The 18,038-nt window shown below is 52.2% G+C and overlaps 1 protein-coding gene across 1 annotated transcript in view; it reads right to left on the bottom strand.

Moving 5' to 3' along the window:
* Positions 1 to 559: 559 nt before the first annotated feature.
* The window catches only part of NINL (ninein like), a 112,777-nt gene continuing 95,298 nt past the window's right edge, over positions 560 to 18,038 (bottom strand). Inside the window, exons 17-23 of the mRNA XM_081255557.1 lie at positions 16,227 to 16,331; positions 14,985 to 15,054; positions 8,471 to 8,629; positions 7,672 to 7,785; positions 4,727 to 4,897; positions 3,378 to 3,491; positions 560 to 1,492 (exon numbers count right to left, since the gene is read on the bottom strand). Coding sequence (XP_081111683.1) covers positions 1,301 to 1,492; positions 3,378 to 3,491; positions 4,727 to 4,897; positions 7,672 to 7,785; positions 8,471 to 8,629; positions 14,985 to 15,054; positions 16,227 to 16,331 — 925 coding nt within the window. The 3' untranslated portion in view covers positions 560 to 1,300. The remainder of the gene's footprint in view (positions 1,493 to 3,377; positions 3,492 to 4,726; positions 4,898 to 7,671; positions 7,786 to 8,470; positions 8,630 to 14,984; positions 15,055 to 16,226; positions 16,332 to 18,038) is intronic.

The raw sequence follows: 18,038 nt of genomic DNA, 5'->3' as shown, positions 1-18,038 counted from the left end.
ACGGGCCCAGCCGCTCTGCGGCATGTGGGATCTTCCCGGACCGGGGCACGAACCCGTGTCCCCTGCATCGGCAGGTGGACTCTCAACCACTGCGCCACCAGGGAATCCCATAACAATGTTTTTAATACATCTGAATATTTATGTAATACATATGAATGTTTCTTATGAAACTATTTTTCTATATCTTTGAAATATTTTATAGTTTAAAAAATACTTAGGGGCTTCCCTGGTGGCGCAGTGGTTAAGAATCTGCCTGCCAACGCAGAAGACACAGGTTCGAGCCCCAGTCTGGGAAGATCCCACGTGCTGCAGAGCAACTAAGCCCGTGCGCCACCACTACTGAGCCCGTGCGCCACCACTACTGAAGCCCGAGAGCCTAGAGCCCGTGCTCCGCAACAAGAGAAGCCACCACAGTGAGAAGCCCACTCACCACAATGAAGAGTAGCCCCTGCTTGACACAACTAGAGAAAGCCCAAGCGCAGCAATGAAGACCCAACGCAGCCAAAAATAAATAACAACAAAAAAACACTTAGAAATCAATTTGAATAGAAAAGGACTTTTATTGCAAATACAGTGACTCTTCATATTACAGTAGTTTATTCTGATAAACCAAATGGCCATAATTTATGTATATTTTGGATATAAAACTATACTTTTTTTTTTTTTTTTACATATAATATACTTTCCAGTGTGATGACACTTCAGTGAGGAAAAGATTGCATTCACAATAGAAACCATCCTCCCTGAGTCCACAGCCCTAAAATAATGAGCACTGTCCAAACATCCCTGCAGTGGAGCTGACCCCGACAAAGGGGCTTCCCCTCCTCTATCCCTCATCGCCAGTTGACAGTCACAGGCAGTGAAGCATTTCTGGAGTGTCTGTATCCACCCACTATGGAGAATGCCAGTGACTCAACCAGAGCAGCAACAGTGAAATGGCAGAACTGCAGAGCCCTGACTTTGCATTTTAGTCTCTGTGACCAAGGTCAGAAGTAAAACATCAAAACTATTTTACCATTTACCTTGCTGAGAGCCCCCATAACCTGTTTCACTAGTAAGCAGCAAATTTAGGAATTTTACCTAGGGACCACTAAAAAAATATATAGTCTTTTCCAACATGTCTGTTTCCCCAGCATCTGGCACATAGTCGACCTTCATTAAATGCTTGTGGGGCGAACAGAGAGTCATAATCCTCATCTGTCCGGGGGTGTGCGGCCAGTGAGCCATAGAAGTTATGGCATCACAGTGGTTTACTTTGAAAAGATGTTCTTTCAAAATGAACTCCAGGGAGAAAAGCAGTCTACACAGAGAGAGATGCTGAAGCGATCTTACTGAGTAGTTTGTTGAGAGCTCTAACTCTTTCTTCCAAGAATCGGGATTTTTTCTCAGCACCTCGTTGCTTCTCTTCAGTGACCTGAAGCGCTTTCATTAGGTGAGCATTTTCCACATAGAGCTCCTTGACCAGCAAATCAGATCGTGTATTCTTTTCAAACTGGACAGGGGAGAAAGCCACACTGCACTGTGAATCTAATGCAGAAATGCCACGCTACCAGCTTGCCCCTCCCAGTCTTCCACGTTGTTCAAACCACAGTTTGGGGATTCTTAACAAATTGGAAACAAATATTGGATGTAATGACAATTTTTGTTATCCTGGCGGGAGAGAGGAAATTGAGAATCTGATGAACTATGTGGTAGAGAAAACTTAAGCCAATTTTGCACAAATTGATTTTTACCATAAAATGAAGACAGAGACCAAAATCTGTAGGCCTCAAAAAGAAAGGAAATTGTCAAGAGTACCCAAAATGTTTGGCTCATCTCAGTGTGCTCTGCAGGCCCATCCCGTCACCCAGGACACAATGAGGCACTGTGGTCACCACACACACAGCAGCTGTAGGGGCTTCAGTGATGGGAACACAGGCCACACTAGTCAGGATGCTAAGACACAGGGGTCCCAGATTTGCGCTTCGTGAGTCAGCACTAAATACGTTCACTCAAGTAGTTAACTGAGCAGCTCCGTTGGCCAGGTGCTGCCCTGGCAACAGCCCTGCTCTCACAGGGCATGTATTCCAATGGAAGGAGACAGACCAGAACCAAGCACGCAGTGTTGGATGGTGGGACTGGTGGTGGACCAGTGTCGGGTGGTGGGACCTGCTAACAGAAAACCCAGGAGGGGACACACAGCTGAGACTGAGGTGATCAGAGAGGGCTTCTCTGTATGTTGACATTTGGACGGAGATCTGAATAAAGCACCAGGTAAGTCAGTCAGGCTGTCTGGCGTGAACATTCCACGCAGAGCTGGCACGTGGGGATGACAGGAATGGCCAGGAGGCCTGTGAGGAAGTCAGAGCTGCCATGCTGGCTGGGCAGGGGGCCAAGAAGAGGGGAATAGGTCCTGCAGAACCTTGAAGGCCACTGTAAAAACTGCCTTTTACTCTGAGGGATGTGGAAAGACGAGGTTTCTGAGCGGAGGAGGGCCAACACCTCCGTCCCATTTGAAGGTGACTGTTGCCGCTGAAAGCACATCAAAGGAAACAAGGACACCAGCTGTTAGGACCCAAGAGCTGGGGGCTCTGTATCCAGGATGAGATGGGAAGGGGTCCGTCAGGACGCCACGGTTTTGGACTTGGGCGGGCAGGTGAGAGCACAGACAGCTCTGAAGGGACTCCCGTAAAGAGGAGCAGAGAGCTGGTAGGACCAGGGCTCTGGAAGGTGGTGTTGAGACAAGGCTCCAGAGGAGGGGGGGGGCTGGGGCGGCGGGGAGGGGACACAGGCACATGCATTTCTTTGGGCGCTTCTGGTGTTCCAGTGAAACAAGCGCAGAGCACAGCTGAGGGGAGAGGTGCTGGAGGTCAGAGACAGGAGGGAAAGGGCCCACCGGAGAGGGCAGTGGGGGCGAGGGTGTCGTTGGGACAGCTCCCCAGCCACCCTGGCACCTCCACGTGCAGGAGCCTCAGGATTCACCTGGGGTTTGGGTTGAGGACTTGCCAGGAGTGACTGGGGGAGTCACCGAGTCTGACTGTTGGGAAGGAACGTGAGGACCAGGGACAGAGAGGGTGGGAGGATGGCAGTGCCGGCAGGGGAGGGGCTGCAGAGATGCGGGGGTGGTCAGGAGTGGGTGGCCTGCACAGAGTGACGCTGCCCGGGGACCTGCAGCTCCGGATGCCGCAGATGAGCCATACTTGACTGCTATGTAAGAAAAGTATTTCTACAGATTCTCATGCTTCATTTCCTGTAGCTCCAAGTAGAACTTTTAGGGCAGCAATGGCCTCTCTCTCTCTCCTCTCCCCCTCTCAGCGATTCCACAGGACATGGGGTTCTCTTGGGCTACGTCTCCCTGATCAGCCACTTGAACGCCCAGACGAGGCGTCCTCACTCACCTGCTCCTTCAGCTCACACACTTTCTCTTGGAGGAGCGCTTCCACGTTCTTCAAAATCATTTCCACCTCCTCCACCCGCTCTTCTGCAGCTTTCAGCTGTTTTTCATGTGCTTCCTGCACAAAAGGAGGTTAGAGACGAACACTGTACATTTTAAAAAGAATCATCACGGGTTTATTTACTTTAGAATGGAAATTAGCTGAAGTGTGCAAATCTGAGCATGTGGATAACCTTTCGTCCGTAGAGGGATGGTTAGAAATGTCTCACAAGCCACAAAGCTGCATTTCTCATTGTAGTCTAAGCAGATCAGCAGACTGCTTTGTGCTAGGATTTGTCCTTTGAGTCCTAAATGACTCAAAGGTGAGTTTCCCCAAACACGTTAGTCTTTCTAAAGGATTTCTGACTAAATTTCTTTGTTGTGTCAATAATCTCTCACAGCTTAGCTCTCTCTCCAGCGTAACGTTTTTGCATAATGCTGAAATGCTATTCTTCGTTAGAACTTGTTTTACAAACGTCGAATTTCACCCACCTTTGCAGGCTTGCGCCAGTGCCTCCCTCGTGAAGGTGCCTCACCCTCTGGCCCCCCCCGCCCCCACCTCACGATCTCTGAGGAACAAGATGTGCCCCGCAGGCTTACACTTTAAGGTGCTCACTCACTGGCGCCTGAGAGGCGGCTTTGAGGTGGGAACCGCTGCCACCAGAAGTTGACAGAAACGGAAGCACAGAGAGGTTAACTGGCCTGAGGTCACTCGGCTGGGGTGGTGCAGCCAGGATCCAGATCCCTGCGTGCGTGCTCCGAGCCACTGTCCCGCTGCCCTTTGAGGCTGCGACTCTGCTGCTTCTATGTGTCTAGACGCCTAAGGGCAGCACGTGGCACACAGCCGGGCTCCCCAAGTCTGTGCTGTCACCGTGCTGGCGTCTTGTCCAACCGCCCCCCACGCCCTGGCTACCTTAAACATGCGAGCACAGCCCACCTCAGGACCTTTGCACCTGCCTGTACTCTCACAGGGCTACACAGGCTGGGACCCTGCCCATCGCCTCCCTCGCAGCCCCTCTATCACCATCTTTCAGGCCTGGAAGCAGGGACCGTGTGTGTGGCCGTGTGGCTGGCTGCAGACACGTGCAGCCCGGAAGACAGACTGGGGGGCCTTCTGGGTCAGCTACTCAATGCCCCCCAGTTCTCAGGGAAAGTTGGGTCCCATAGCTTCCATAAACCAGTCCTCACGTACTGGGACATCTGCGGGGCCATCCTCCCCTGGGCACCTGGGCAGCTTTTGGCTAAGTCACCAGAGAGCCAACCTTACCCTCCCCGTCACCCTCGGCCGGCCCTCGGGCCCCTGTCCTCACTTACCCGTTCCTCCTCCTGGAGCTGCCGAGCCGCCTGCCGCTCCCCTTCCAGCAGCTGCTGCAGCTCAGCCACGCGGCCCCGAGGCACCAGCTGCTCCATCTGCTCCTGCAGCTGCTGGACCGCGTGGGCGTGCTGGGACCGGGCCAGCCTCAGCCTCATGGTGGCCCCGTACAGCTGCCCGGGGAGAAGGCACCCAATGTTGGGGTGACTGCCCAGAGCTACCGGGTCACTACCAGACACAGAAGACTGCATCCCTACCTTTAAGGTCACCCCACAAGGGAAGTGTCTGCAGCAAAACCCACGATTCCTAAAGAGCCCGTTTAGCTAAATTCTGACGCCCAAACTCCATTCAGCTGTTGGCGCTTCTGCACAGTGAGAGCCAGGAAGCCCTGCCTGTAATCCTCCACGTGACCTCCCGCCGGATTACGTAACCTTCTGTCATGTTTACCTTCCGGGTACATTACTGAGGTGTAATGCCTTTTAATACTGTGACCCACGCCAGCTGTGTACGGCAGCCTTCCTCTAAGTGAAGAGTTCACGCTCCTGACACCTGGCTGCGGCCGGGGTCCCAGAGGTGGGCTACACAGTGATCAGCGAGGGGCTGGGAGCAGGTGTGGATGGACCTCAGCACCCGCTCCCTGGGCACAGAACCCACTGGGTCGTTGGTACCAAGCTGTCCAGAGCCTGGCCACTTCCCCTGACAGACCACCTGGGAGGCCAGATCTCAACACCACTTATATCACTTGGACTCTGGCGGCTTCGTCTGGAACACACAGAACTTCCCTCTGAGACCCCACAGACAGGAGAGGCAACAGCTCTGCCAGGGCTCCTGCCGAGGGCAGGTTGCAGAGGAGGGCGCCGGCCACGCCAGGCAGGAGCGAGGCTGTGAGCCCGCAGCCCCACGTCCCTCACTGTCCCGTGTCACTGCGTGTCTGAGGGGCCACCCCAGGCGGTTCTCCAGGACGGGTCCCCCCCAGAGACACATCCGTACACACGGGTCCAGCAGGGCAGCTACCATGCTCTTTGGGATGAAGAGAGGGGAGGAGGACAGTTCTCACACACTCTCCACCAGATGTAGCCTCCTCCCGCCTTTCGAGATTCAGACGGTCACTCTGCAGTCACTCTGGCCCGTGTCTGAGCCCCCGCCCACCCAAAAGGGCTCTTCACACCCCCTGCCCAGGTTCCACGCCGCCTGCTCTCCCCTTGGCTGGGTGGTACATCAGCACCGCCCAACTGAGTGCCCCGAGCCCCCTCCTTGTGAAGTGAGGTGCGGGTGGAGGCTAGGCTGCCTCCGGAGAGCCCTGCTCAACTGCCACGTGAGAAGGGGGACGTCCCCAGGAGAGCAGTGGGGCCACTGCAGCCGGGAAGCCAAGGCCTCTGCGTTCCGGATGCCGGGGCGGGGCAGCGAGCCCCTCAGACAGCAGCCCCTCCTGCCCTGAATCCAAGCTGGACCGGCAGAATGTGGGGAAGTGATATTCAGAACTCCTGGGCACCGGCCTCAGAAGCCCAGCCACCTGTATGCTCTTCTGGGGGCGCCCGGTTGCTGCACCACGAGAACCCCCTGCCGTGGAGAGGCCGGTGCGGGTGCCCCAGTCCATGGCACCCCTGTAAGTGCCCTCTTGGACGCCTGGCTCCCCTGCTGGACCTCTGACCTTGAAACCACTCATGGTGCACCGGTGGCCACTCCCGCCCTCCCCCGTGGCTCTGTGTGCACCTCACCTCCGCACACCCAGAGGGTCTCTAGGTGCCCTGGAAGCTCCTTACTTCCCTTCTCCACACTTTCATCCAGGTGTGTTTCATGGGGGTCCTCGTCTAAATCACAAAAGGGGACGCCAGCTCATGTCACAGCAGCCTGCTTAAGTGCAGTATCTCCTGCCTGTGACGGCGGCTGAATGTTGGGCATCCCAGCGGGCACGGAAACCTCTGGCAGCCCAGCCCTCCTGCCAGCAGACGGATCTGACTCCTTAGCCTCGAAGGCTCAATCTAGTCCAGGCAATTTCTCAAGGTTCCTCTTGCACTAAAAACAGAGAAGGGAGCCCCCAGTACGTGGCGGCACCTCGGGGAAAGTGCCTGCTTACAGCGGGGGGCTGAGCCCACAGGAGCCTGACAGCACCTCGTAAGGCCCCGGTGGGGGGTCCCACACCCAGACTGACCCCTCTGCAGCCCCAGGCCATCTGAGAAATGACTGTTCACACCAGGTGACCACGGCCAAGTCCAGGAGTCAGGCCAGGGGCCAGCTGGGGAACCTGGTACAAAGGCTGGGCAGAGGCGTGCGGGTTAGAGACCCTCTCCCACGGCCCTTTTCCCGCTGCCGTACCCTGGCCCTCCAAGCACACCCCAGGTCTGAGTCCACACTGGGCCCGTGGCCCTCAGGGCACCTCACCCCGTCACCTCCCTTCTCCTGCTCGAGCTCCTCAGAAGAACCAGCCCCGTGTCCCTGAACCTCACGCTGTCAGGCACCCGCCGTCCCTCCTGGGCCCACTCTGCTCACATCTGTGTGTCCCACACCGCGAACTCCCTGCCTCCCGAGCCTGGTGCGTGCTGGACAAATGCTGCGGCAGGAAAGCGGGTGGAACACCCACAGGTATGTGACACCTGGGCTCCACTGGGGGCGCGGAGCTGGGTCACCTCGGGGGCTGCTCTGCCCTGTTGGCCTGGACCTCAGAGGCCACCTGCCACGTTCCCTGGCCCCTCCATCTGTCGAGGGCACACCTGGAGGCACTGCTGTGGCCTCCTCCCCTCGTGAGGAACAGGCACAGCTCTTCACGTGGCTCACTCGAGTTCAACCCGACCCTGGACTGAGCCTGACTCAGTCCTGGGCCTGGCAGGTACCCAACTAGCCGGGTGATCTGACGCAGACCAACGATGCCCCTGGCTGGACTAGTCCCAGCCAGGCTGTCAGAGGCAAGGCTGACCCCTCCCGGGCCGGGACCACCGCGCACACCCACCTGGTCCCGACTCTCTTCGAGGGCCTCTCTCAGCTGTGACTGTGCCAGTCTCAGGCTCTGCCGTTCCTGAGTCACGTGTTCAAGTTCAAGTTCAAGTTTTTGGATTTGGTTATCCTGTTTTTTAAAAATCAATTTCACAAGTATAAGAAGTATCTTAGCAATGTGATACACGTTTAATGCAGAAACTTCAGAAAAGCAAAAATTACAAAATTCAACTCATCCATGATCCCAGCAGCCCGAGGACCACACCCGACGTTCTGCTGTATCTCCTGGCCCTCCGTCCACACGCACGGGCTTCTGTCACTAAGACGTATGCTGTGCTTTCCCCCTCTTATTATATCTTGGCTGTTAAATACTTTTCAAAAACATGGTTTTTAATGGCTGCACCATCATTTACTGACTAATTCAATACTGTTGATGATTCAAAGCTGATTCCAATTCTGTTTTGCTATTATAAATACCACAGCAATGAAAATACTTCCACCTAAGTCCTTACACAAGTAAAGTTCCCACTAGCAGAACCATGAAGCCAGAGTGCACGGACGTTCTTGATGCTCTTGATGTATATTTTGCCATATTGTCCTCCAGAGAGGTTGTACCAACTTACTCTCCTATCATCAGGATTTAATCCCTTTCTACTACTTTTTCTAGATACCAGGCTTTGTAAAAGCTGCTGAAGTCCACATATTTTCAGGGCTTGCTTGTTAAGTCCCTCCCTTTACCTCCAGGCACATCAGGGCTGTTCCTCATCTGTTTCAGGCCAGCCTGTCTGCCCCTCTCTGGCCCACCGGCCACTCACCTGCAGCTCCTCCCGGCATGCCGCCTCCTCCAGTCTCTGTGTCAGCAGCTGAACAGTGATGTGATTCTTCTTGCTCTGGGCCTGGTGGGTAGAGGCCTCCTCTCCCAGCTGCAGGACCCTGTGGTTGAGCTGGGACAATTCATCCTTGCATTTCTGACTCTAGAACAAAAAGGGATAAAACACAGATGAAACAGTTATTTTTTTAAACCAACAGCATTCCCGTGGTTCTCAACCAGGGACACTCTTGCTCCCCGAGGGACTCTTGGCAATGTCTGGAGGCCATTTTGGTCATCACAGCTAGCGGGGCGGGGTTACTACTAGAAACTAGTGGGTGAGGAGCTCAGCGTCCCCAGAGTGATGGGGTCTCTGGCCACGGGGCAGAGGATGAACTCTGGTCCATCCAAGAAGCAGAAGCCTGGGCACCAGGGGGGCTCACAGCGCATCAACACCCAACCACTGCTCTGGAGAACTGGCCTGGTTTTCTTGTTTCTCCCACGGTTATTTCTAACATTATCTTAAGCAATTTGAAGGGAAAAAAAACCCCTCGTTATACTTGAGGCACGTGATTCTCAAATCATTGTCATTAATCACAAAAACTGAGGCTCCCGGTGGGGGGAGCACGCTGATAAAATCGCTCACTCTGCAGGCAGCGGATGCTGGACCCTGGGCGGTGCTGCCTGGGATGAAACAGCAGCCAGCAGGTGACACACGGAAGTTCGTTATTTCCAACCGGGTGTCACACACCTTCACACAAACCACGTTTCGCTCATCTGCTTTTCCCCAGCAGCCGCTCTGGAGGCCGAGGGTCTGCAGCCCTCCGTGCCTCAGGGCGGCGTCCACGCACAGCTGGTGGGCGCATCACTGTTGCCCCAGGGCCAGGTGTTCCCACCACACCAGCCAGTCGCAGGAAGAAGCAGGCTGGGGCGAGAGCTATGGGTCTCTCCAGGGGACAGCAGAGGTCTGAGAAGCCAGAGGTGACAAAAACACTCCCAGAGGACTTCCCTGGTGGTGCAGTGGTTAAGAATCCACCTGCCAGGCTGCACTGAATCCATCTGGTTGTGCCTTACACACACACACACACACACACACACACACACACACACAGGCATAATGATTGATTGCTTAGAACGAGTTCCCCTAGGATTACCTTTTTTTCTCTAAATTAGTTTTTTCTTTAAATTTAACCTTCAGTTTTGAGTCACTTAGTTGGCTGTTGCATCATATGATTCTCTGGTTGTCTCCCAGTGATGCCAGATGGGATCAGCACAGCCCCAGGTGCTAGTTGCTAATGCCTATAAAATACCACCCATCCCCACAAAGGAGAATCATTTAAGAGTTCTTTGGACTTCAGAAGTAGCCAAAGAATTCATATGACAGGTTATCCCAGAAAATCTTTTGCAGTTAGTGAAATTAGGGTATAACTAAGACCATTCGGAACACTACACACACAGTTAGGGTGAGCTTGGTACAGTGGTGGGACAGCTGTAAAGTACTGAACACGTCTGTGCTCTGCTGGGGGAGACTAAAGGGAAAGAGGTGTTCAGCCCAGAAAAACACTCCTCAGTGGATTTCCTAGGAAGTCAATGTGTCTTGGGTTTAACTTTGAAACAAATGAAAACATTTAAGAACTGACTTAGTAGCATTTGTGGATTTCAGATTGAGACCCATGTAAAAGCAGTGTTTTATTCTGTGAAAAAAAAAGAATCCACCAGCCGACGCAAGGGACTCGGGTTCGATCCCCGGGCCGGGAAGATCCCACATGCCGAGGAGCAACCAAGCCCGTGCACAACAACTACTGAGCCTGCTCTCTAGAGCCCACAAGCCACAACTACTGAGCCTGCGCTTTAAAGCCCGTGAGCCACAACTACTGAAGCCCGCGCGCCCTAGAGCCCACGTGCCGCAACTACTGAAGCCCGTGTACTCAAGCCCGTGTGCCGCAACTACAGAGCCCACGGGCTGCAACTACTGAAGCCCGTGCACCTACAGCCCGTGTTCTGCAACAAGAGAAGCCACCGCATTGAGAAGCCCACACACGCAACGAAGAGTAGCCCCCGCTCGCCACAACTAGAGAAAGCTCACGCGTAGCAACAAAGACCCAGTGCAGCCAAAATAATAATAATAACAATAATAATAAAAATTAAAAATAAATAAAAACACTCCCAGAAAGAGTAAGAGCTCAGCAAGGTGTCAGGACACAAGGTTGGCAGGTGAAAATCCACTCTACTTCTATGTCCTGACAGTGAACACACAGAATCCCATGTGAAAAACAAAACACCGTTTCTGGCCTCTGGTCTGGCCTGTAAACAGCTTGGAAGTCATCACTCCCAACCTCCCAACAAGAAAAAGCTGAGTAACTGAAAACTCAACCACTCTTCTGAGACCCATCAGAGAACTGAGGTCACAGGGCAGATCAATGCCCTGAAAACTGGAGAGACGGGCAAAGAGAGGCACAGCTCACCAGGAGCTGATGGCTGGAGCCCGAAACAAAGTGGCTACTGTGGACGGAACTGTATCCACAAACTCTTGGCTGTGTCTGGAGACAGGGCTTGCAGCAGGTAATTAAGGTTACATGTGCTCACGAGGTGGGGTCCTAATCTGATAGGACAGTGACTTTATGAGAAGACACAGTGAGAGGGCATCATCTGCAAACCCGGAAGAGCCTTACCAGAACCAAGTCAGCCTTGCCTTGATCTTGGACTTCTGGCCTCAAGAACCATGAGGCAATAAACTCCTGTGGTTTAGACCACCTGTCTGTGGCATTCTGTATGGAGCCTGAGCAGACTAAGACAGTGACCATTTTGAAGTACACAGAGCGTTCTGTTCCCCTGCCCTCAAGGGAAACGGCCTTTTCACCAGATCAGAACCAGCGTGGGGAAGGGGATACCCAACTGCAGCCCCCTCTGACCTTTCTGACTCAGCACACAGCTATCCGAGTGGCTAAAATAAAAGAGTGACAACACAAGTGTGGACAAGGATGTGGGGAAACTGGATCAAGCACACATTGCTGGCAGGAACGGAAACTGTTACAGCCACTCTGGATAACAGTTGGGCAATTTCTTATAAAACTAAACACGTAACTACCGTACAACTCAGCAACTGCTCTCCTGGGCATTTATCCCATGAAATGAAAACCTGGCTGAGAATGTTCACGGCACCTCTGTGACAGCCCCAAACTGGAATCAGCCCAGCCGTCCTTTAAAAGGTGAGCGTTAGGCTTCCCTGGTGGCGCAGTGGTTGAGAGTCCGCCTGCCGATGCAGGGGACACGGGTTCATGCCCCGGTCCGGGAAGATCCCACATGCCGCAGAGCGGCTGAGCCCATGAGCCATGGCCGCTGAGCCTGCGCATCCAGAGCCTGTGCTCCACAACGGGAGAGGCCACAATGGTGAGAGGCCCGCGTATCACAAAAAAATAAATAAATAACAATAAAAGGTGAGCGTTAAAACAAGCTGTGGGCAACTTCCCTGGTGGTCCAGCGGTTAAGACTCCATGCTCCCAAGGGCCCGGGTTCGATCCCTGGTCAGGGAACTAGATCCCGCAGGCCACAACGAAGATCCCACATGCCGCAGCTAAGACCAGGCGCAGCCAAATAAAGAAATAAATATTAAGAAACAAAACAGAACAAGCTGTGGGACATCAATGCCTTGGAATAGTGTCCAGCGACAGGAGGAAGCTAACCGGGGACACACAGCCGGGAATTATGATATGCGAGAAAAAGCAACCCCAGAGTTCGCCTTCTGTCTTCCTTTTGTATCACATTTTGAAATGACACAATTTTGCAAATGAAGGGCAGTTAGAGGTTTTCCGGGGTTGGGGGCTGGGGTTGGTGGGCAGGAAGGCGGTGGGTGTGGCTATGAAAGAACAACGTGAAGGATCCTGTGCAGCTGGAGCTGTTCAGTGTCTGGACTATGGTCGTGGAGACACGAACGTACACAGGGGATAAAACTGCACAGAACTTGACACACACACGAGTACACAAGTAAAACTGGGGAAGCCCGAGTAAGGCGCATGGAGTGTATCAAGGTCGACATCTTGGTTGTTGATATTCATTATGGGCTGATCCCTGCCAATGCACACGTGGAAGCCCAAACCCCCAATACCTCAGAGTGACTGTATTTGGAGATGGGGTCTTGAACGAGGTGATTAAGGTAAAATGAGGTCATATGAGTCCAATATGATGGTGTCCTAATAAGAGGTGAGGACACAGACACGTCCGAGGGACGACCACGTGAGGACACAGGGAGAGGACAGCTGTATACAAGCCAAGGAGAGAGGCCTCAGGAGGAACCAGCCCTGCCCTGATCTTGGACTTCTAACCTCGAGAACTATGAGGAAATAAACTTCTGTTGTATAAGCCACTCACTCTGTGGTACTTTGTTATGGCAGCCCTAGCAAACGAACACAGATATATTATACTATAGTTCCATAAAATGTTACAACTGGAAGAAACTGGACAAAGTGTATTTCTCTGTAATATACTTCTTTTTTTTTTTTTTGCGGTACGCGGGGGCCTCTCGCTGCCGTGGCCTCTCCCGTTGAGGAGCACAGGCTCCAGACGCGCAGGCTCAGCAGCCATGGCTCAGGGGCCCAGCCGCTCCGCGGCATGTGGGATCTTCCCGGACCGGGGCACGAACCCGTGTCCCCTGCATCGGCAGGCGGACTCTCAACCACTGCGCCACCAGGGAAGCCCTGTAATATACTTCTTATAACCACCTGGGAGTCTGCAATTATCAATACTAATTTCAATTAAAAAAAGAATTAAAAAACAAAACCAAGAATGACACATCCCAGCTTCTGTGCTTCAGTCCAAAAGCCAGTTAGTGAGACCAAGTACAGAAGGCATTTACTTATGGGGCAAAGGGAGACCAGTGTGGAGGTCAGTGCTGAGTGAGACAAGGCATTTACCTGCAGGGTAAAGGGATGAATCAAAGAGTTAAGTAAATCTATTGAAGATGAGGAAACCAGGTTTTTCATTGCTAGAGGCAAGAGTTATGGAAAGGGAGAAAACTAGAATTATCCCTGTGATGTTGGAATTGCAGATAAGAGTTTGAATTCATGGTTTTCAGTAGGGAGATATATAAATAAATATACCTGAAACCATGTGCATGTGAGCATGATAAATATACGTATACACTCCCTAGCTCTATGCACTAAATGCACCTGGACATAGCGATGCCCCAGGAGCCGTGAGCACTCCTAGCGCCCAGATCTTGGTCTCTAAATACCATTCGGAACTAAAAGTCACCAAGGGCTCCTTGGAGAAATGACTGCTTCCAGGACTGGGGCAGGGAAGTAGTAGATGAACCTGGAATATCGTGGGGCACCAGAAAGTGAGGAAGTGTGCAAAGAGTGACCAGGACCTGTCAGGAGGACCCAGAAGTCACCCTGAGGGGGCTCTTATTGGACAAATCTGGGACAACCTGAGCATGAAAATAAATACTGATCGTAACATATTAATAACCCATTGAATAAAACAGGAATCTATGATAGTAACATAATGATGAGTAAATAAATGGAGGGCTTCCCTGGTGGCGCAGTGGTTAAGAATCCGCCTGCCAATGCAGGGGACACGGGTTCGAGCCCTGGTCCGGGAAGATCCCACATGCCGTGGAGCAACTAAGCCCGTGCGCCACAACTACTGAGCCTGCACTCTAGAGCCCGTGAGCCACAACTACTGAGCCCATGTGCCACAACTACTGAGCCCGTGCTCTAGAGCCCGTGCTCCTCAACAAGAGAAGCCACCGCAGTGAGAAGCCCGCGCACCACAACGAAGAGTAGCCCCCGCTCGCCGCAACAAGAGAAAGCCCGTGCACAGCAACGAAGACCCAGTGCAGCCAAGAATAAATAAATAAATAAATAAATGGATAGAAGAAAAAGCTCTTCCTTACACTAGAACACCAATTAACAAATATAAAAGGAAGCTGGGATTAGTCACCAACTGGCCACCATCACAGTAACAACTGACTCCACCAAGGAACAGAGGAGGCTAAAACAAGGGGGTGAGAGTTTGATGAAGAACAAGATATTCACATCATATCAAAGCATTTCCCCATAAAATATTCAGTAATTACCAAGGGGAAAGTAACTTTGTGGAGAAGCCTGACCAACACCACCTGACCAAGAATCTAAGTTGACGTCACTAATGCTTGTGTCCCGGACTGGATAGGATGAGAAGGACACAGCATCACTTTGGGGATATTCACACATAATCTGAATCCAGTCACAGGGAAGCACCAGATACACCGAAACAACCACTTGTAATCTTCAAAAGTGCCAGGTCCTAACAACAAGGACAGGTGGACTGAAGCCACATGAGGTCCTGGGCTGGCTGATGGGGCAGTTCCATAGTCACACTGATTTCCTAATTTGGGGTGGGAGAGGGCTGATGGGTCAGCAACTCACTCTCAAGTCTTTCCTAACAAAGTTCTGTGCTTCCTTGTTGTAAGCTTGAAATTATTTCAAAATAATGGAAAAGGGAGGGTGGCATCAGCTTCATGCCAGGTGTCAATACTTCACCTGTGTGCAGAGCTCTTCCATCTCAGAGCAGGCCTTTTCCTTCTCTCTCTTTAAAACCTCAACTTCCTTCCTGTTGAAGAAGCAAAGTTAACAGTATCACCGACCACTCATCGCTCACGGTCACCTTGGCGGCTTGGATTTGTACACCTGCTCCTGGTACCCTACAGCCACTGCTCCGTCACTGTCCTACGCTATTGCTGCTGCTGGTCCAATCGGATCCCAGCTTCGGAACCAGAGGAACCCTGACAGCACTGTAAGAACAAACCCTCCATGACGCTCCTCAGTCACACACGTTAATCTCTCTCCAGCACACGCGACTGCTCTTCACACCCAGCAGCATAAATACCAACACAGGCTCACATTCACTGACATCTGAGGTCAAAGGGGTCCCAGCACCAAACTGAGGGAAAAATGGTTCCCGGAGGGAAAAATCTTGCAGATTTCAGAACTGCTGTAACGTAACAGCGATCGCTTATTGACCATCCACTTTGGATCCCAGGCTTTCATCATCAGGCACTTTAATTAAATCAACACCGCATTCTTGGCAGTTTAGAGCCGAGCTCATCTTGAACGTCATTTAAAAAAAAAAAGCCAAACAAACCATCCTCGGATGAGGCTCTGATGGTGAAAGCGGAAATGCACTGACAGGCATCCCGAGCCTCCACCGCAACACACACACACACACACACACACACACACACACACTCACTCACACTCACTCACTCACTCCTGCCTCAGTGCTCAGGCCCCCGACCCCTGACTCTGACTCACTGAAATCGACAGACCAGGAATGAACCTCGGAGAAAAGTACAGCTGAAGAACAAACAGATTCTACTCGCCCAGAAAGGCTGCAAGGGTATCTCTCGCCCCTACGAGAATGCTCGATGCCTCCCCCGAGCCCTGAGCACGATGTGGAGTATTTCTGCAGGGTGAGCAGTGCTTGCAGAGTAGCGTCAGAGGCACACGGGCCTGTGCTGGAGCTGGTGGCGGTGGCGCTGACCTGGCACCTCCTACTTCTGCGAGCCAGGAGCTCAGGAAGGAAGGTGGCTGCTGACATCTGCAAGGAGGCCCAAGCCCCGCTGGGCCTGGCAAGGCTGGTCAGAGGGCAGCACGGCTCTCCTGGAATGCGGGTTATCTGTGCACACGTCCCACTTTCTACAGCAACGCCTTCTAAGCTTCCTCTACGAAGAGCAAGCCCTGTCAGGGACCCGGGTCGGGGTGGGACCATGAGACGGCCCTTACCTCTGGGCAGCCTCTGTCCTTTCTGCAGCTTCAAGCTCTTGCTGGATCCTCGCCAGCTCATTTTTCAAAAACGTGTTTTCTTCAGAAAGCCTATCCAACTTGATTCTGCATGAGAAATTTAAGAAAGGAAGAAGAGTGGGAACTCCAGAAGCTGGTCACCCCCACGCACACCAGTCTTGCAGTGACCCTTCAGCCACACTTCCCCTTCTCTAGATGAGGGCACAGGATACCACTTCCTTCGCTTTCCTGTATCCTGTGTTAACCTGCTCTGGTTTGCATCTCCCAAGAGATAAGCTATAGAAGACAAAGCTTTCTTAGCTAAAACGGCCACACAATCAACAACTCCTTGGTATATTCAGCACCTTGGTTCTTCGTGTTCACAGCTGGCCTGTTCCTGCATCTTATAACCTCCACTGAAATGTGAGTGTGCCCATGGCTGGCACCAGTGCAAGATGCTGGGTGAGTCCTCGCGAGGTCATTGCAAGGAGAGTGGCCACCCCCTCCACCCAGTGGACTCCAGCACAAAGCTGAGGAACACAAGGACTGGGGAGGCCGGATCCCAAGGGAAGAGTGCTGCCATCCTACACCCTGAGGTCAGTACCAGGAGGAGCCTGGGACGATGCCCGTGTCAGTGGACAGAGGGCGACCTGATGCAACATAGAGCCTTCAGGGGGAAAAGCAAGTACCGACAGTGGCTGCCGGGACCAAGTCTGCCCGGAGTCCCCCTGGCTTCCGATGCCCTTAGAGTCTCCCTGGGAAGGTAACCCCATCGATGTGTGACACACGAGCAACTGACCAGTAAAGATCACGGGGAGGCAGCCTGAAACCCACGCCTGCTGCCCAGAGAGTCTATCCTTAACGCATGTTGGTCTTGCGGACATTTATTCCCCTAAACAGGTCTCTACCTGGCATTAGCTTCTTTTCAATCTAAAACTACTCAAAGCCACATGACCTCACAAGTTTATGTATTATTCTTATAATGTCAAGCAGAAGTATCTCCTTCATAAGCATAAGTACCACTTCATTTTTCCTCATGAGGAACTAGAGAGAAAAATAAAGACATAGAAGTCAACGGAATTTTAAAAGCAGCAAAGGGTTTCAAGCAGGGGAGTGACACAAATGAGGTCTGTGTTTTGAACTGTCATTCCGGCTCCACGATGGAAAACAAATGGACTCAAGGCAGGTGTGTGTGTGTATGTGGTTGGCAGGGGATTCTGCCTCCAGCTTCCTGGACCTCAAATAAGATGGCAGTTGCTCCACCCCAGCTGCCCACACTCACCAAATAACCAGAGCAAAGCTGATCATCTAGTGTGTGATGTCCTCACAGAAGGTAATGGAAACCTCCAGGGGTCCCCAAACAAAAAAACCCCGGAAGCTGAAACCAAAGCCTTGAGCATTAAGCAACACAAAAAATGGGGTTACCCTGAGGCCAGCACCTACACCAGTGTGGAGAAACCACACCGTGGATACATGCACTGGGCCAGTTCCCAGGAAGAGGTTAAAGTGGTCTCAGATTAAGAGGCTCCCAACTCTTGGCAGAAGCAAAACACATCCTTTCTGCAGGGAGCACCCTCTACTACAGCTCCCAGGATTCCCAGAGATAAACATCACGTAAGCATGAGCTCACAATTAAAGATCACCACAATTTATGTGGAAAAGGACCACCTATGAGAGTCAGAAGCAGCCAGAACAACAGAATTAGATCCTGTAGGAACCTCAGATACTGGAATTATCAGACACAAACTAAGGATAAATATTATGAAATGTTTACTTAACTAAAAGATGGAAATTTAAAAAAGGACAAGCAACAAG

This window comes from Mesoplodon bidens (assembly GCF_964165515.1).
Source record: "Mesoplodon bidens genome assembly, chromosome: 15".
Taxonomy (NCBI): Eukaryota; Metazoa; Chordata; class Mammalia; order Artiodactyla; family Ziphiidae; genus Mesoplodon; species Mesoplodon bidens.
Note: the sequence above shows the minus strand (reverse complement) of the source record. Positions and strands in the feature narration are given on the sequence as shown.